Consider the following 20525-nt stretch of genomic DNA (forward strand, 5'->3'; position numbering starts at 1 on the left):
TGTTACATATGTATACTTATGCCATGTTGGTGTGCTGCACCCATCAACTCGTCAGCACCCATCAATTCATCATTCATATCAGGTATAACTCCCCAAAGCAATCCCTCCCTCCTCCCCGCTCCCCATGATAGGCCCCAGTGTGTGATGTTCCCCTTCCCGAGTCCAAGTGATCTCATTGTTCAGTTCCCACCTATGAGTGAGAACTTGCGGTGTTTGGTTTTCTGTTCTTGTGATAGTTTGCTAAGAATGATGGTTTCCAGCTGCATCCATGTCCCTACAAAGGACGCAAACTCATCCTTTTTGATGGCTGCATAGTATTCCATGGTGTATATGTGCCACATTTTCTTAATCCAGACTGTCACAGATGGACATTTGGGTTGATTCCAAGTCTTTGCTATTGTGAATAGTGCCACAATAAACATACGTGTGCATGTGTCTTTGTAGTAGACTAATTTATAATCCTTTGGGTATATACCCAGTAGTGGGATGGCTGGGTCATATGGTACATCTAGTTCTAGATCCTTGAGGAATTGCCATACTGTTTTCCATAATGGTTGAACTAGTTTACAATCCCACCAACAGTGTAAAAGTGTTCCTATTTCTCCACATCCTCTCAGCAGTCTTAATACTAGAATACAGTGCCTTAGTTACTCAACACTTAAAGTGTACCACCTTAAAGACAACAACAAGAAGTGTGTGAAAATGTGGAAAGGCTTTGATGATGTTGGATGTGTTATAAACAGAAAAGCTTTTAAATTAAACTTTTTAGTCAGTTATGACACACATACTGAAAAGTGCATAAACGATGTTCAGTGAATTTTCATAATGTGAACACACTGATGTAACCATTATCCACATCAAGGAACAGAAAACGGAGCCGGGTGTGGTGGCTCAGGCCTGTAAACCCAGCACTTTGCCAGGAGGATAACTTGAGGCCAGGAGTTGGAGATCAGCCTGAGCAACAGAACGAAATCCTGTCTCAAAGGAAAAAACAACAACAACAACAATAACCAGACCACCCATCCCCACTTAGAATTTCCTTTTGTGCTGTTTCAAAATTCAAAATAAGCATTCGCTTATTATTTTCTACAAACTGCATTCTATAGTCGTCTCAAACCTTGATTCAGATACATTTCCATTAGTAGTATAGTCTTTCTAAAGCAGTGATTTCAAAATGTGGTGCCCAGACAAGTAGCATTAGACTTTCAAATTCAAGGACCCCAAGCTAGACCAGCAGAACAGGAATTCTGGGAGTGGAGCCCAGCAATTTGTGTTTTAGCAAGCCCCCAGGCTGATTCTGATGCAGCTTGAGGTTGGAGAAGCACAGATGTTAGTCAGTTGGAATAGCTGTGGCTCGTTGATCAAGTAGTAACAGATGAATACTAAGGTTTAAAAGTGTTATGCTTGGCCGGGCACGGTGGCTCAAGCCTGTAATCCCAGCACTTTGGGAGGCCGAGACGGGCGGATCACGAGGTCAGGAGATCCAGACCATCCTGGCTAACATGGTGAAACCCCGTCTCTACTAAAAAAAAATACAAAAATCTAGCCGGGCGAGGTGGCGGGCGCCTGTAGTCCCAGCTACTCAGGAGGCTGAGGCAGGAGAATGGTGGGTACCCGGGAGGCTGAGCTTGCAGTGAGCTGAGATCCGGCCACTGCACTCCAGCCTGGGCGATAGAGCGAGACTCCGTCTCAAAAAAAAAAAAAAAGTGTTATACTTGACTAACAGTGACAAGTTCTCATTACCCATCTCTTTCTGAAATAGGCTACAGGCAAATGCGTTTTCATTTTAAATAACCGTGTTGTTGCTCCAGTCAAGGTTGCATTTTACAAGGAATAAGGAAGATAAAGCTGCCTCCCCCTATCCTAGTCTCACTCCTCGCTTAGCACGGAGTCCACCAGTTTACTTACAAAGCCCTTCCCTAGACTGGCGGAAAATTCAACGCACAGAGGCAGGAACAGGTCTCGGCCAATCAGAAGCCAGGCTTGAGCCTCTCGCCCATCTCCCGCCGGCGGAAGAGACTCTCCGCGGCCACGCCCCGTGCCCTCGAGTGCGAGCCAATCGTTGCTCGGCGCCCGAAGGGGCAGTAGCCGCGCGAGCCATTGAACATGGCGGAGGACGCCTCCTCAGCGGCACCAAGCCCGCGGGGCTGTGCGGATGGTAGGGATGCCGACACTACCGAGGAGCAGATGGCAGAAACGGAGACAAACGACGAGGAGCAGTTCGAGTGTCAGGAACTGCTCGAGTGCCAGGTGCAGGTGGGGGCCCCCGAGGAGGAGGAGGAGGACGCGGGCCTGGTGACCGAGGCCGAGGCCGTGGCTGCCGGCTGGATGCTCGATTTCCTCTGCCTCTCTCTTTGCCGAGCTTTCCGCGACGGCCGGTCAGAGGACTTCCGCCGGACCCGCAACAGCGCCGAGGGTGAGGACGGATCGCGTCTGGGCTGGGGACTATGCGGGGGCCGGATGCGGGCCCCGTGGCGCGCGGTAGAGGCCTGGTTCCCAACGTCGCCGAGGGAGGTCGGGAGAGGGGCTGCTGCGGCCGATTAGCTGAGAGTCCGAGGCTCCGGCCTGAACTTTGTTCGATTCCCGGTTCCGCCCCTTGTCAGCATCTGAGTTTTTCTCAGATTGTTTTCCTATTCGATAAAATGAAAATAAGACCCTGTTTAGGTTTGATGCAAGCATTAAATGATTTAAAATGTATACAGATCCACTCAACCCAGTACCTTTGTCTCTTTTGGCGCTTTCTCAGCCAAAATACTCAGGTATTCCTGTGGTAATATTCAGCAGTCACTGTGGCCTCCAGTGACCGCCCCCCCCCCCCCCCCCCCGCATCAGTGTTATATGTTAATTTGTGAGCTGTTAAACCTCATTTGGCCTGCTGGCTGTACAGCAGTTACTTTGTGTATAGTCTCCAAATTAAATGCTGGCCACATGCCTGTAAGTCCCAGCTACTTGGGAGGCTGAGCGGGGAGGATCGCTTGAACCCAAAAAGCAGAGGTTGCAGATCGTGCCACTACAGTCCTGCCTGGGTGACAGAGTGAGACCCCGTATCAATAAATAAATGAATGAATGAAACCGTTCATGATATCTGCTGCTTAGACAGCCTATAAGTGATGGACAAAGACATAGATCCATAGAAAAAACCAGCATAGTTTTTTCAGTCTAAGGTTCTCCCAACTCAGATGTTTGAGTTGGTTAGCGGGGCCTCCCCGATCCCACGCCTGTCCCAAGATGGGGTTTCACTGTCTCCCAGGCTGGAGTGTAGTGGCGCCATCACAGCTCACTGCAGCCTCAGCCTCCTCAGGCTCAGGTATCCTCCCGCTTCAGCTTCTGGAGTAGCTGGGTCTGCAGGCGTGCACCACCACCCGCAGGTGTAAGATTACAGGCGTGAGCCACCGCGCTTGGCCTAGTGTAGCTTTTTGAAAAATAACAGAAAGGGCCGGGCGCGGTGGCTCAAGCCTGTAATCCTAGCACTTTGGGAGGCCGAGACGGACGGATCACGAAGTCAGGAGTTCGAGACCATCCTGGCTAATACGGTGAAACCCCGTCTCTACTAAAAAATACAAAAATCTAGCCGGGCGAGGTGGTGGGCGCCTGTAGTCCCAGCTACTTGGGAGGCCGAGGCGGGAGAATGGCGTAAACCCGGGGGACGGAGCTTGCAGTGAGCTGAGATCCGGCCACTGCACTCCAGCCTGGGCTACAGGGCGAGACTCCGTCTCAAAAAAAAAAAAGAAAAATAACAGAAAGATGTTCTGGTACTTCATTCATAGTTGGTGCTAAAATTACTGTGCAAGTATATGTTTATAATACTATAATTATGCTATTTAATAGAATTCTCAGAAAGACATATTGACATTTCATCTTCACCATAATCCTGTGAGTCAGGCAAATAATCTTAGTTTTAAGGTACTGATAGGTTAAAAGGGAGTGTTTCAGCTCCATGCTTTACTTCCAGTTCAAGGATCTTTCCTCTATATTGCAGTTAACTCTGGAGCCAAGGATACTTAACATTAAGTAGAAAATTAAATCCTGGAATGAAGCTAGTTCCTCAGAATTATTAAAAAGTTCTCTTAGAGTTGGAGACATCAGTATGAACTGGTTAGTTCATGTAGGTATAGATGACTTAGAAATATTTACATATGCATGTGTAGACATAGGTTACTATACACACATGTATTTCCTTGCTCTGTCAGATAAAAGGGCACAGAAGCAACCTAACTTTGAGTACACCTAGCATCCCAATCTTGGTTTCTACTACCATTCTCCAATAAAAGGAACCAGGGCTGTTTGGAGAAGTGACTGATTCTGGAACTAGGACAGGAAATATACAAAGTAAACCTGGAGCATCTTGTAGTGCCAGAAAGTAAGGAAGTGCAAAAAAAAACCAAACAGACAAACACCTCAGTGGTGGGGTTAGAAAGGGACACAGAAGCCATCTGCAAGACCTCCCAGTGGCCACAGCTGAACCACTAGTGCAAGAATGTAAAGTGGTATTAGTGTATAAGCTTAAAGTATAAAATAAATATCCATGAGTCCATACTGATGTGAATAAATAATTGAATAAATGGGAGAAGAGGCAAATCTTGCATGCAGTATTCCAAGTATTAATAATTTGATGTCGCTACTTCATCCTCAGGGAGGTGGAACATAACTCCTTGAGTGTGGTTTGCACACAGTGACTTTCTTCCAAAGAGTACGGTATGGAAAGGGGGCAAGAGAGAGTTAAGTTCACAGTGGAGAAACCTGACAAACACTACCTCATCTAGGTGAACAGGGCCAACATCAGCAGTAATAGTTAGTCACTTGTAATGAAAATAGAACTTTATCATTATGGTCTTATTCCCAAAAACCCATCACTTCAGTCTTATTGTGAGAAAAGCATCAGACAAATCCCAGAAGGACATTCTACAAAATGCCTGACCAGTACTCAAAATGTCATCATCAGAACCAAGGAAAGTCTGAGAAACTCTTATAGACAACAGGCTCCTAAAGAGATAAGACTAAAACTAATATAGTGTCCTGAATGGGATCCTGCCACAGAAAAAGGACATTAAGTAATAAAAACTAAGGAAATCTGAATAAAGCATGGATTTAGTTAATAATAATGTGTCAACACTGATTCATTAATGTAACACAACATACTAATGTAAAATGTTAAAAAAAAAAAAAGGAGAAATTGCTTCAGGGTATATGGAACCTATCTACCATTTTTACCGTAATTATGTGAGTTTAAAACTGTTCTAGAAAATAGTTGATTTTTTTTAAAGAAAAAAAAAAAACCCTGTTCATAAAAACATCCCAGAGCCAAGGTTAAAAACAAATTAACAACAAAAACCCAACTTCAGAGTTGTAGCTCAAGACTGGAGGAATAATCTAGGCTACTCTCATTATTTTAAAGTTAAGGACACAGAAACCAAAGAGAATCAGCTATTTTTCAAGTTGCACTGCTAATCAGTGGCCAATAAGCAAATTGTGAACAGTGTTATTTTTGGGTTCCCATTTTTAATATTTAAGGACTTTTAATTTCTTATTTTATTGAATCTCAGTTTTCAAAATTGTAAAAATATACAATTCTTGATGCTTTCTAGAAAATTCTTAATTCTTTTATTTAGACTCAGAATTACTCTCATATCTCACAGATCTCAGATAAAACCTTTTATAGACTGTTTTGTTTTTTTTTTTTTTTTTTTTTTTTTTTTTTTTTTTGAGACGGAGTCTCGCTCTGTCCCCCAGGCTGGAGTGCAGTGGCCGGATCTCAGCTCACTGCAAGCTCCGCCTCCCGGGTTTAAGCCATTCTCCTGCCTCAGCCTCCCGAGTAGCTGGGGCTACAGGCGCCCGCCACCTCGCCCGGCTAGTTTTTTGTATTTTTTAGTAGAGACGGGGTTTCACCGTGTTAGCCAGGAGGGTCTCGATCTCCTGACCTCGTGATCCGCCCGTCTCGGCCTCCCAAAGTGCTGGGATTACAGGCTTGAGCCACCGCGCCCGGCCCCTTTATAGACTGTTAACCCTACCGTGGGAAGCAGTGTAGTATAACAATTAAGAACATGCACTCTGGAGTAAACCGTCCCAGTTTGATTCCTGGCCCTGCTACTTTTTAGCTTTAACCCTGTCAAAAGAAAAAAAATTACAACTAAGTTTAGTTTAAAGACCTCACTTGGCTTTATTGTGATTCTGGATTCAGGTAATACTTTATTCCATAAAATAAGTGCTCAATGAATTGAGCAGTTGGGGGTTGACTTTATAGACAGTTAGGACTTAAGGAAGCTGAAACAGAACAAAAAGAAGGTTGGTTGTTTCACAATTACTTGTAAGGCTGGGACAGGGAGACAGAACAATAGATCCGTGGGATGCAGAATGGATGTTGTGTTAACAGGCATGAAAGCAACAGTAATTTGCTTGTACGTATGTCTCCATCAGAGCTCTTGACTGGTTAGGCGCATTATCAATGAGCAATGGTATTTTGAAAGGAATCTTTTCCAAGCAGTAGATCTCAATAATGGGTTTAAAATATTGAGTAAACCATGGTGCAAACAGAGTCACTGTCATCTAATCTTGTTCCATTTCTAGAGCACAAGCTGAGTTGATATAGCATAATTTTTTTTTTTTTTTTTTTTTTTTTTTTTTTTTTTTTTTTTTTTTAGACGGAGTCTCGCTGTGTCGCCCAGGCTGGAGTGCAGTGGCGCGATCTCAGCTCACTGCAAGCTCCGCCTCCCGGGTTTCCGCCATTCTCCCGCCTCAGCCTCCGAGTAGCTGGGACTACAGGCGCCCGCCACCGCGCCCGGCTAGTTTTTTGTATTTTTAGTAGAGACGGGGTTTCACCGTGTTAGCCAGGAGGGTCTCGATCTCCTGACCTCGTGATCCACCCGCCTCGGCCTCCCAAAGTGCTGGGATTACAGGCTTGAGCCACCGCGCCCGGCCGATATAGCATAATTTTTAAGGACCGTTAGATTTTCAGAATAAGAAATGGGCAATCGGTTTAACTTAAAGTCACTAGCAGCATTAATCCCTAACAAGAGAGTCAGCCTGTCCTTTGAAATTTTGAAGTTAGGCATTGACTTCTCTCTGGCTATGAAAGTTCTCTAGAACATCTTCTAATATGAGGCTGTTTCATCTACAATGAAAATCTGTTGTTGGCTGGATGCAGTGGCTCACACCTGTAATCCCAGCACTTTGGGAAGCCAAGGCGGTTGGATCACTTGAGGTCAGGAGTTTGACACCAGCCTGGCCAACATGGCGAAACCCCATCTCTACTAAAAATACAAAAATTAGCTGGGCATCGTGGCATACACCTGTAATACCAGCTACTCAGGAGGCTGAGGCACGAGAATCTATCACTTGAACCTGGGAGGTGGAGGCTGCAGTGAGCCGAGGTCACGCCACTGCACTCCAACCTGGGTGACACAGCGAGACTCTGTCCCAAAAAAAAAAAAAAGAAAAATCAGTTTAGTGTAACCACCTTCATTTGTGATCGTAGCTAGATCTTCTCAATAACTTATAGCTTTTACTTCAGCATTTGCTGCTTCACCTTGAACTTTTATGTCATAGAGATGGCTTCTTAAACTTCATGAACCAACAACCTCTGCTAGCTTCCAACTGTTCTTTTGCAGTTTTCTCACCTCTTTCAGCCGCCTTAGACTTGCTCTGTATTAGGCTGTGGCTTAAAGGAACGTTGTGGCTAGTCTGATTTTTTTCTATCCAAGTCAAACTTTCTCCATATGAGCAATAAGGCTCTTTTACTTTCTTATATTTATGTGTTCAGTGGATTAGAACTTTTAATTTCCTTTGAGAACTTTTCCTTTGTATTAACAACTTGGCTGTTAGGCACAAGAGGCCTATGTTTCAGCCTATTGTGGCATTTGACATCCTTTCCTCACTAAGCTTAATCATTTCTAGCTTTTGATTTAAAGTGAGAGACATGCACTTCCTTTCACTGAAACACTTGGAGGGCACGTAGAATTACTCATTGGTCTAATTTCAATATTGTTGTGTTTCAGTAAATAAGGAGGCCTGAAGAGAGGGAGAAAGGGGAGGAGCTGGTCAGTGGAGCAGTTAGAACACACACAATATTTATGGAATAAGTTTGTGTCTTATATGGCCATGATTTGTGGTACTCCAGAACCTTTACAATAGTAACATCAGAGACTATTGATCACAGACCACCATACAGATACAATAATAGTGAAAAAGTTTGAAATATTGCAAGAATTATCAAAATGTGACAGGTACAGGTACTGTTAGAAAAATGGGCCGGGCACAGTGGCTCACACCTGTAATCCCAGCTACTCGGGAGGCTGAGGCAGCAGAATGGCGTGAACGTGGGAGGCAGAGCTTGCAGTGAGCGGAGATGAGCCCCTGCACTCCAGCCTGGGCAACAGCAAGACTCCGTCTCAAAAAAAAAAAACATGGTGCCATTAGACTTGTCTCAAGCTGGGCTGCTGTAAACTTTCATTTTATAAAAAACATGCTATCTGCAAAGCACAATAAAATGAGGTATGCCTGCACCTATCCTTGGTGGTACTCATTAAAATTTTAATTAGTTACTTAACATAACTTTGTGTTTAATTTGTGTCGTCTCAGATTAAAATCTTCATGGGGGCAGAGACTGGCTGTCTTAAGTCATCACCTCCTAACACAGGCTGGCAGTAGATGTTCAGTAAATATTGAATGGCTTGTGTTTAAATTCTATATAAATTTTGTGCTCTCTTAAAATCCTGTTAAATTCTATTATGACTGTGTATGGTCCAGATAATCTCTGGTATAGCATAAGATTATGTTAGAATTGAGGGAGGAAATTGGGTAAAAATATATTTGTCTTATATGCCTAATTGCTAAAGAACTGCTTTTCAGTTTGCTAGTTTTTTAAGCTTTTTATATACACCAGCCAAGCCCTGAGTTAAGTGTAATGGTAGTAGTGGCACCTTCAGGTCTTAGGTTAGACATTATTTCCTCAGAGAAGCCTTCCCTAACACCTCCTCTGTGCAGAAGATACTTAAACACATAGATTTCTTGTTATATGCTTCCAGAGCATTCTGTACTTGTCTTTTTAAAGTTTTCGCCACATTTTTACTTCAGTAGTTCAATCGCTTGTCTCTCATTGCTACATGGTAAAAAGCTCACTGTGGTCCATGAATATGGCTTACTTGGTATTGTATGTAGTCACTGCCTGACTCAACATCTGGGTGGGCATTCAAGTTTTGGTGAGGTTAATATTAATATGTTTTAAAATACAGCTTTGTAAGCTAAGCAGACTCACTTAATTGAAACATTGATAAAAATAATATAAAATATTTTCTGTTATATGACATGTTTCTAGGTATAAGTTTCCAACCAGTGATTTTACAGATTTTACAATTTGTATCTAAATCTTTTTTGTTAATGTAGACTGCTACTTGTGAAAGAATTTTCAACAATTTTTATTCTGCATGTGAAAGTTATATTTTGTAAGAAATGTCTTCATTGCTATTCTTTTTTTTGTTCTGATTTTTAATCAGAACTTAAATGTACAACTCTATGATAATTTTTACAACATGTTTGTAGCCTATTACTGAACAAACCACACAGTGGCACTACTGGATCAAGTTTGATTTTAATAAAATTTACTTTTTTTCTTTTTTAGCTATTATTCATGGACTATCCAGTCTAACAGCTTACCAGTTGAGAACGATATACATATGTCAGTTTTTGACAAGAATTGCAGCAGGAAAAACCCTTGGTAAATATGTGTTTTTATTTTATATTGGAAATATTTCAATCTGTGTCTAAATGTAAGACAATGAGAAGAAACAGATTTTTGGTGGGGGGGGGAGTTTGCTTACAAGTGTCTGGTGCATAGGAGTGTGAGGTGTGTGTGTGTGTGTGTACACACATACAGTCATATCTAAAGCAAGTAAAAGAAATGTAGTCCCTGTCATCTTAGAACATTGGTTCTCAAACTTCAGCCTGCTCCAGAATTACTTAAAGGACTTATTAAAAAAAAAACATAGTGCTGAGTCTCCCTACCTCCCATGAGTTTCAGATTCAGTAGGATGGGTATGGGGCTCTGCAATGTACATTTCTAATAAATTCCCAGGTGATTCTGATGCTACTATTGGGGAAGTGTGTTTCATTGACTCTATTTGGTAACTTTGTGGTGACTCCAATCATACACACTCTGTTTTTTACTGGCAACTATTATATTTGAAACCTTTTATTTGAACTTGATGCCAGCACTTATTTATATAAGAAGTACAGTTTATAGCTATAATCTCTCTCCCTTGTCTCTGTAGTTCATTTTAGATTGTAATGGGCAAGCCTGATTCAGTTTATCAGCAATGGCTGGTATTTACAACATGGTCATTTTAAAAGGCTATTTGATGCAAATAATTTTATATTTAGATTGGTTTTTATACAAAATACTTTTCCAACAATCCTGAGTAGCGGACAGTACTTACATAAAACTGCTTGCTTATTGAAGTGTTGTCTTACGTAAAATCCCAGTGTATTAGCACCACTGTCAAGGCCCCCACTAAAGTAGCTCTGGCTGATGTAGTCAGCTTTGTTTGGGGCATGAGGGTAGGTCTGGAGTTGGTGCCAGTACCATAAATGGACAGAACTGGATAGAGGCAGAATCTTTGTGAAAGAGACAGAGCTATAGGTAGGCCTGGGCCAGTTGCTGGAGAAGTAGCAGGTTGGAGCAAAATTCCAGACCATGCATACTCTAAGTTGACACTGTTGTTACAGGGTTGTTTTCCAAATTAAGGTGGAAAAGTATTCTAAAGTGCCTGGCAGTGCTTTACACATAGCAGTTGTTCAGCACATCTTAGTTGCTTCCTGGATAACTTTTTCTCCAAAAAAGGCGTGGGGAATCCAGATTTTATGTGTGATCTCATGGTTTAATCTTGGAATTTACCAGGATACTCTTTTGGATATATCCTAGATATAATGGGCAAGGGTCAGCTATCAAGAATCAATGTATTTCACCATAATACACTCAACTGAGGCAGCATTTAAAATTTTATGTGTTGAATTTTCAGCTATACATAACCCTTTTTTTTTGTTCGTTTTGCTCTATAGTGGCACTGCATAATAGAGATATGTGAGCCACATGTCTAATTTAAAATTTTGTAATAGCTATGTTAAGAAAAGTAGGCCAGGCATAGTGACTCACACCTGTAATCCCAGTGCTTTGGGAGACCTAGGCAGGAGGATCGCTTGAGCCCAAGAATTTGACACCAGCCTAGGCAACATAGCGAGACCCTGTCTCTACAAAAAATTTAAAAAATTAACCATGTGTGGTGCTCAGGAGACCGAGGTGGGAGGATCGTTTGAGCCCAGGAGGTTGAGGCTGTGGTGAGCTGAGATTGTGCCACTTCACTTCAGCCTGAGTGACAGAATGAAACTCTGTCATGAAATTTAGAAATTCCCATTCCAGCAGGTGTAGCTAAAAAAAAAATAAAATAGATGGAATTAATTTTGATAATCTTATTTAACTCAATATTTCTCAAACACTATGTCAACAAGTAATCAGTGTAAAAAATGTTGGTAAGGCCAGGCACGTGGCTCACACCTGTAATCCCAGCTCTGGAAGGCTGAGGTGGGTGGATCACTTGAGCCTAGGAGTTTGAGGCTGCAGTGAGCTATGATCACACCACTGTACCCCAACCTGGGCAGCACATCAAGACCCCCATCTCTTAAAAAAAAAAAAGAAATATTTACCTTTTTTGGAGTAAGTCTTTGAAATCTCATGTGTATTTTATACTTAAGGTACATCTCAATTCAAACTAGTCATATTTTAGCTGTTTAGTAATTATGTATGGCTAGTAGCTACCATATTGGGTTTAGTCTCCTACCCCACATAGCTTAGACAAGATTGGACATGTTTGGGGTGGTATGGCCTTAGACCCCCACGTAGCTGCAAAATACAGCAGATATCTTAAAGGGGAAATGCTTGTCATCCTCCTCTCATGGAACTTTAAGCTTTTTTTTTTTTTTTTTTTTTTTTTTAGACAGGGTGTCTCTCTGGCCCAGGCTGGAATGCAGTGGTGCCGTCATAGCTTATTGCAGACTCAAACTCTTGAGCTCGAGTGATCCTCCCACCTCAGTCTCCTGAGTAGCTAGGACTACAGGTGCACCATCAGGCCCAGCTAATTTTTAAATATTTTGTAGAGACGAGGTCTCATGTTGTCCAGGCTGGTCTTGAACTCCTGGCCTCAAGTGACCCTCCCACCTCGGCCTCCCAAAACTCTGGGAGACGTAATGTACCTTTTCACCACAGCCTATTGCATTGCCCTGGAACTCAGCACATGTCCTGTGAAGAAAAACCAATCATGTTTGCAGTTCCTCTAGTTTCCAGTCGACTGTGCCAGTCCCAAGGAAACCACCAAAAGCTCTTCTTTTTGTCTTTCCCCAGTAAAGTCGCTCTGGCTGGAGTACACTGGATCCTCAACCTTATCCAGAATCAGCGAATCAGCATCTCACCTCAGAAGGGATTCTCTCTGGAATTTTAGTTCATCTCATTTTCATTGCTTTCCATGTCTATGCCATGTCTTTAGCAACATGATTTTGGAGTTTAACTGTTTTCTAGTTGTAGTGTGAGTGTTTTGTTTACTGCAGTATACTACATCCCACCTGGAAGTAAATGTCTATACTGTAAATATTTTGAAGCTAAGAGCTAACATACATTTTTCTATATGTCACATTTATAAGAAGGAAGGCAGATAAGTGAGAAGGGTTAAGTAATGTCAGTCAAGAAATACTTATTTGAAAATGTGTGTTGAAATTAGTTTCTGAAAGAAAGCAAGCAGATGAGAAATGAGGAAGAAAAATTAGGCAGTCTACCTTTGCATCTTCATTTTACTACTTTTGAGACACAGTAAGTGATTTTTAAGTGTCTTGGTGGCTGCTTCTACTACTTGCTAGGTGTGTGACCTCTCTAGCTCTCAGATCTTACTGTATAAAACAAGTGCCACAGTGCCTGACACTCAGTGTTAGTTATTAGCATGAATATCTTTTGTATACCTTTCTTACCTTATGCTGCTCCATTTTTCTGAAGTGTTCTCCTTCCCATCCTTGGTACTCTACACTTAGTTTATCTGTTTATCCTTAATGCCCCAATTTGGATGACTTCTGTTTCATGAAGGATTCACTTCTAGTATTCCTACTTAGAATGAATACCCTGTTCCTCAAATACATTAGATTCTGCTTGAGAATTTAATCTCTGGGAGATGGGTGTAGGCATCAATAATTTTTTTTCTTTTTTTTTTTTTTTTTTGAGACGGAGTCTCGCTCCGTCGCCAGGCTGGAGTACAGTGGCACCATCTTGGCTCACTGCAACCTCCACCTCCTGGGTTCAAGCGATTCTCCTGCCTCAGCCTCCTGAGTAGCTGGGACTACAGGTGTGCACCACCATGCCTGGCTAATTTTTCTATTATTAGTAGAGACAGAGTTTTACCATGTTGCCAGGATGGTCTCGGTTTCTTGATCGGTGGATCACAAGATCCGCCTCCCAAAGTGCTGGGATTACAGGCATGAGCCACTGTGCCTGGCCACGCATCAGTATTTTTCAAAAGCTCTTCAGATGTTTCTGAGGTACAGCAAACATGGAGAACCATTGGCATAATGCGCAATTCCATTAAAGTACCAGTTATATTGGTTTGTCTGCATGTCTTCCTCCATAGCTAGGATGTGAATTCCACAAGGTCGGGAACTTTCTTCTTCATGTTTGTATCTTAAGTACCTGACACAACCTGGAATATAAAGAGACTTAGTATGTGAATGAATGTATTTTTATTTTTTTTATTATTTATTTATTTATTTATTTATTTTTTGAGACGGAGTCTCACTCTGTCACCCAGGCTGGAGTGCTGTGGCCAGATCTCAGGTCACTGCAAGCTCCGCGTCCCAGGTTCACACCATTCTCCTGCCTCAGCCTCCCGGGTAGCTGGGACTACAGGCGTTGCCACCTCGCCCGGCTAGTTTTTTGTAGTTTTTAGTAGAGACGGGGTTTCACTGTGTTAGCCAGGATGGTCTCGATCTCCTGACCTTGTGATCTGCCCGTCTCGGCCTCCCAAAGTGCTGGGATTACAGGCTTGAGCCACCACGCCCGGCCGTGAATGAATATATTTTTATATTTAAAATGTTGGAAAAACAATTTGGAGAGGACAACAGGAAATAAAGTAAAAATATTTGAAACTACAAATATTTAAACTGCCTGCTCACTCTGGTTTTTAAAGGAAAAAAGGATGTGCTATTTAAAATTCTCTTTATTCGGTTAGACTCGGTAGCTCACGCCTGTAATCCCAGCACTTTTGGAGGCCGAGGTGGGTGGATCACCTGAGGTCAGGAGTTCGAGACCAGCCTGGCCAACATGGCGAAACCCCATCTCTACTAAAAGTACAAAAATTATCCAGGCGTGGTGGTGGGCACCAGCTACTTGGGAGGCTGAGAGAGGAGAATTGCTTGAACCCAGGGGGCAGAGGTTGCAGTAAGCCGAGATTGCGTCACTTCACTCTAGCCTGGTCAAAAGAACGAAACACCATCTCAAAAAATGAATAAAAATAAAAAATTCTCTTTATTATGCTTATTTGTTGCATACTTGCTATGGGACTACAACTGTGCTAGGATTACAGGGGTTTAGAAAAATACACTAAGTGGCTCCTGCCCCCTAAAATTTGAAATATTATGCATGATAGAGTATGAAGTTTTTGTCTTCAAGACACTTAAAATCTAATAGGGTTGTGGAGGTAAGTATAAAGTACTGCAAGGCATTAAAAAAGGAATAATGATACAAGAGTTTCTTTTTAATTAATGGAACACTTCATGGATTTTTGTGTCATCCTTGTTGAGGGGCCATGCTAATCTCTGCATTCTTCCAATTTTTATATATGTGCTGCCAAAGCAAGCACATACAGGAGATTTAGAGAAAGGACATTTCCTAGTCTCTTAGCTGCTGGGGTAAGGACAGCATTCAATAAAGAGGTGGAGTTTGCACTATGCCTGTAAGAATTGCTAGATTTTGTCAGAAAGAAAGTATAAAAACGGTAGTCTATCCACATCCTCAGATGTGGTGTGGGGGTGGGGGGGAATATAGTCTAGACAAAATGAAAACATTAGCATCATTTTGAAAATAAATTGTAGTTTACCTGGATAGTAGAACTCTTGATTTCCATATACAACTTCATAAACTTGGTCCTCACCCAGGCTTCCTATGATAGTAAATGTTAGCACCATTTATCCAATTATTAAAACCCAAGAATCCTCCATTTTTTCCTCATACTCTACATGCAATCCATTAACAGGTTCTATTCTATATTCAAAATAAGTTCCAGAACTGATTAACTACTTGCCTCTTCCATCATCTTTCTAAGAGCGTGCATCCAGCTTGCCCACTGACCTTCCTCCTGCCCTTTGTGTTTGTTTTTTCAAGACAGGGTCTCACTCTGTCACCCATACTGGAGTGCTGTGGTGTCATCTTCACTCACTGAACCTTAGACTCCTGGCTCAAGCAGTCCTCCCACCTCAGCCTCCCGAGTAACTGAGACTACAGGCACATGCCCCCACCTGGCTCTTCCTGCCCTTTGAACATCAAACTCCTCCTCAGGATCTTTGCACTTGCCATTCCCTCTGGAATGTTTTTCTTCCAGATCTTTGGGTGATTGTTCCTTCTGCTTCACATTATGCTGTTCTCAGCTCCACTGTCACTTCTTCAGAGAGGTCTTTAACCTGTCTGAAAGAGCTTCCCCCTCCCCTACCATTCTTCATTTCCAGTACCTTTTTTATTTTTTCTAGCCCTTACTACTCTGAAACTGTATTTCTCATTAGCATGTGAGCATCATTAAAGTGGGGATTTTGTCTTTTTTTTTTTTTTTTTTTGAGACGGAGTCTCGATCTGCCGCCCAGGCTGGAGTGCAGTGGCCGGATCTCAGCTCACTGCAAGCTCCGCCTCCCGGGTTCCCACCATTCTCCTGCCTCAGCCTCCCGAGTAGCTGGGACTACAGGCGCCCGCCAGGTCGCCCGGCTAGTTTTTTGTATTTTTAGTAGAGACGGGGTTTCACCATGTTAGCCAGGATGGTCTCGATCTCCTGACCTCGTGATCCGCCCGTCTCGGCCTCCCAAAGTGCTGGGATTACAGGCTTGAGCCACCGCGCCCGGCCGGGATTTTGTCTTATTCACTGAGACATTCCAAGTTTTCAGGCAAGTGCCTATATATAGTGAGTGATCAATAAATATTTATTAAATGAATTGTAGACTGTAGATGCTAGACATATAAGACATTATAGTGAAGGCTCTTGAATGTCCGAATGGGTTGTTGCTGTGTAATTTGCTAATTAGTTATCAGTTGTTGTGAGTCTTTGTTCTGAATAACTTGATCACAATTCTTTTAGGAAAGCTTAATAATAGTACAACTATTATCTCATTATATAGTCACATAAATTCTGTGAGATAGTATTTATTGTCACCATTTTATAAGTGAGAAAACTGGCCTGTCTTGAGGTTTGTTATAGTGCATTAGACTTAGGAACCACTTAAGAATTCTGTTGCTATGACATGTTATGTAAAATAGTTTAGTTCTTAAAATTCATATTTTTGTAAAGAAATCTTCAAATGTCTGTAATCTCATCAACCTTTTTCCATTTGAAATTGATCTTAATGAGAAAATTAACTTAGAAAATAAAATCACTTCTCTAAACTGGTATAAATGAGGAGCACCTAGCACATAGTATATACTCAATAAATATTTAAAGGATTGTGTTATTAAAAACTGACAAAGTTCTACTTAGGTTTCTGAGTTACTTATTTGTGTTCTGTTTTTAAAAGATGCACAGTTTGAAAATGATGAACGAATTACACCCTTGGAATCAGCCCTGATGATTTGGGGTTCAATTGAAAAGGAGCATGACAAACTTCACGAAGAAATACAGAATTTAATTAAAATTCAGGTATGAATAAATAACTTATGCTTATAATTATTATATTTCTAGAAAATAAGAACATTTAACATTTAAAAGAAATTAAGAGAAACCTAGTAGAGGTTGAGCAATAGTAAAATTTAATGTGTTTGTTTCTCTTCAGAAATTTGACCTTTGGTTTATAGCCTTAACATGATCACTGGGGGCTGGAACTTAATGTTCCATACTTAAGTATATCTTGCCCCCATGTTGTGGAAAATTTTAAAACCAGGGATTTGTGCTCTTCCAATTGATATTTAAAGATTATGGAAAAAGTAGATAATATTTTTAATTAATGGTAAATTTTAGATTTTCCTAATCAAGAGTATATAAAATTTTAACCATGTAGGGAGAATTTCAGTAGACAGTGAGTAGTCCAAAAAAGTCATTCAAAGATACAGTAGCTAGCATTCAGAGCAAATACTAGGTACTTTCTTTTCTTTTCTTTTTTTTTGAGACGGAGTCTCGCTCTATCACCTGGGCTGGAGTGCAGTGCCCGGATCTCAGCTCACTGCAAGCTCCGCCTTCCGGGTTTACGCCCTTCTCCTGCCTTAGCCTCCGGAGAAGCTGGGACTACAGGCGCCCGCCACCTCGCCCCGGCTAGTTCTTTTGTATTTTTTAGTAGAGACGGGGTTTCACCGCATTAGCCGGTATGGTCTCGATCTCCTGACCTTGTGATCCGCCCGTCTCGGCCTCCCAAAGTGCTGGGATTACAGGCTTGAGCCACCGCGCCCGGCCGGTACTTTCTTAGTTAAATAAACTTTTTCTCTTTTGAGAATTTTAAAAATTTATTTTCAGGTTGAATAGAAAAGAAAAGCCAGGTCATTCCCCACCTTCCCAAGAATTAGTGTGGTGATAGTCAAGTAGAATTAGGACCTGAAGAAAAGAAAATGGGCAGAAAAACGACTGCTTCCTTTATGAATTCAACCCAGAGCAAAGAGATTTGTCATGTTATTGCAATCTTTTAGACTGCTAGAGAAAGCAAGTCTTTCTTTTTTTGAGACGGAGTCTCGCTCTGCCGCCCAGGCTGGAGTGCAGTGGCCGGATCTCAGCTCACTGCAAGCTCCGCCTCCCGGGTTTACGCCATTCTCCTGCCTCAGCCTCCGGAGTAGCTGGGACTACAGGCGCCCGCCACCTCGCCCGGCTAGTTTTTTTTTTGTATTTTTAGTAGAGACGGGGTTTCACCATGTTAGCCAGGATGGTCTCGATCTCCTGACCTCGTGATCCGCCCGTCTCGGCCTCCCAAAGTGCTGGGATTACAGGCTTGAGCCACCGCGCCCGGCCCGAAAGCAAGTCTTTCTTAATACACTACGGTAAAGTCAAATGGATGACAAAGTTTATAGCAGACATTTAATATATTCCCTACTATTTGCCAGGCACTGTTCTAAACTCTTTCACATAAAACTCTTAACGTCCTCATAACAATCTGATGAAATAGGTACTATTGTTTCCACCATTTTACATATAAGGTAACTGGGGCACCAAGAGGCTAAGTAGCTTACCAAGTTTACATAGCTACCCAGATGGTAATAGTGGTCCTGTCGTACCCTGTTACCAAAAATGTCAATTTGTGAAAAAAATGATCATTCAAAAACATCTAGCTTCTTAGGTTTGTGTTAGATATTTTCCAGAGATTCTGACTAGCAAATTTTATGTATCCTAATCATCACAAACATCATCTACCTCCTCTTATTTCCCTTTTACTCAAAATTAATATTTAGGTGGGTCCTAAATGTCCATGGTATGGCTTCTAATTTATTTACTAATACATGCTTTTGATTTGGTCTAAATTAGAGATAGAATGCTGGGCATTTATGAGTAAATGTGCATGGGACCAGTGCAAATTTTTCATGTCATTTCAAGCGACACTTATTTTGTCTTTGAAAAAGTATTTTATATCTTTTATCAAATTAAAATTATTAAACTACATAAAAATGTTTTCAACAGAGGATTTCAGACTTACCTGAGTTATCTTAATAATTAAATAACTATTAGGTATTTTTAAATGCAGTCTAAGGTTGGTATTTTTCATCTTTTAGGCTATAGCTGTTTGTATGGAAAATGGCAACTTTAAAGAAGCAGAAGAAGTCTTTGAAAGAATATTTGGTGATCCAAATTCTTATATGGTAATTATTTAAATTAAAACCATAGAATTTTAGAACTGTTTATGTAGAATGAGGAAAACTGAAAGAAAATTGGAGGAGAAAATAAGTGCTTTATCTTTTAAACAGTATAGAATAATACTGTGCAATAGAAAAACTATGCAAGTCACATATGTGATTTAAAATTTTCTAATAAGCTGGATGCAGTGGCTTACACCTATAATTCCAACACTTTGGGAGACTGAGGTGGGATGATCCCTTGAGCTCAGACATTTGAGACAGCCTGGGCATCATGGGGAGATCCTCATCTCTCCAAAAAAAAGAAATAATAAATAATGAAAAATAAATAAAATGTTCCAGTAGTCATATTAAAAAAGTAAAAAGAGGCTGGGTGCAATATCTCATGCCTATAATACCAGTACTTTAGGAGGCTGAGGCAGTAGGACCATTTGAGGTCAGTAGTTCAAGAGCAGCCTGTGTAAAACAGCGAGACCCTGTTCTCTACGAAAAAATTAAAAATCAGCGAGGTGTGGTGGCGCAATACTATAGTCCTGAGGTGGGTGGATTGCTTCAGCCCAGGAAGTCAAGGCTGCAGTGAGCTATAATGCTGCTGCTGTGCTCCAGCCTAAGCAACAGAGAGAGAGACCCTGTCTCTAAAAGTAAATAAATAATAAAATAGTATAGTATTTGCATATAACATATGTACATCCTCCTGTATACTTTAAATCATCTCTAGATTATAGTAACTAATACAATGTAAATAGTTGTACTGTTTAGGAACAAAAAGATACAAAAAAGTCTGTATGTGTTCAGTACAGGTGCAATTTTTTTCCCCCATACATTTTGTGGAAGAAATATCTGCATTTCTTTTGGGTTTATATGAAGAGTAGAACTGATGAGTCATAAGGTGTGTACATACTCAGTTTTAGTAGATACTGCCAAACTGTTTTCCAAAGTAGTTATGTCAATTCCTGTGTGTAAAAGAATTCTAGTGGCTCCACAGATCTTACATCTGGGTTTTCATTTTAGTCATTCAGGCAAATATGTAGTGCTGTCCCGTTGGATTTTAATTTGTTTCCCTGATGAATAATCAGATTGAGCACCTTTTGATAACGTTAGTAGAAAGAGTTGGAGAGTGACTACCTTAATCCAATAAGGAACCTGGGCCTAGTTGAGAGTAGGTTGGGCAGTTTTGGCAGAGCTTTGTCTATCTCTCATATAACCCTGTCCCTGGGGTATAGTCCTCCAGAAATTTCAGCCAATAGCATGATATGTCTTTTGGGTTTCCTACCCTTTTTTTTTTTTTTTTTTTTTTTTGAGACGGAGTCTTGCTCTGCCACCCAGGCTGGAGTGCAGTGGCCGGATCTCAGCTCACTGCAAGCTCCGCCTCCCGGGTTTACGCCATTCTCCTGCCTCAGCCTCCCGAGTAGCTGGGACTACAGGCGCCCGCCTCGTCGCCCAGCTAGTTTTTTGTATTTTTAAGTAGAGACAGGGTTTCACC

The 20525-nt window shown here is 41.5% G+C and overlaps 1 protein-coding gene and 1 non-coding gene across 3 annotated transcripts in view; one reads left to right on the forward strand and one right to left on the reverse strand.

Moving 5' to 3' along the window:
• The first annotated feature begins 2030 nt into the window (after nucleotides 1-2030).
• Nucleotides 2031-20525, forward strand: part of TERF1 (telomeric repeat binding factor 1) — a 38485-nt gene continuing 19990 nt past the window's right edge. Inside the window, exons 1-4 of one of the 2 annotated variants that reach the window (XM_010363511.2) lie at nucleotides 2031-2416; nucleotides 9614-9709; nucleotides 16792-16913; nucleotides 18962-19048. In XM_010363511.2, the coding sequence (XP_010361813.1) occupies nucleotides 2107-2416; nucleotides 9614-9709; nucleotides 16792-16913; nucleotides 18962-19048 (615 nt within the window). In that variant the 5' untranslated portion in view covers nucleotides 2031-2106. The remainder of the gene's footprint in view (nucleotides 2417-9613; nucleotides 9710-16791; nucleotides 16914-18961; nucleotides 19049-20525) is intronic. The other variant, XM_010363512.2, reaches the window with a different exon arrangement.
• Nucleotides 14776-14879, reverse strand: LOC115899758. Its single transcript, XR_004059369.1, has one exon. It is a non-coding gene; the product is annotated as a U6 spliceosomal RNA (small nuclear RNA).

Source organism: Rhinopithecus roxellana, chromosome 9, assembly GCF_007565055.1.
Source record: "Rhinopithecus roxellana isolate Shanxi Qingling chromosome 9, ASM756505v1, whole genome shotgun sequence".
Taxonomy (NCBI): Eukaryota; Metazoa; Chordata; class Mammalia; order Primates; family Cercopithecidae; genus Rhinopithecus; species Rhinopithecus roxellana.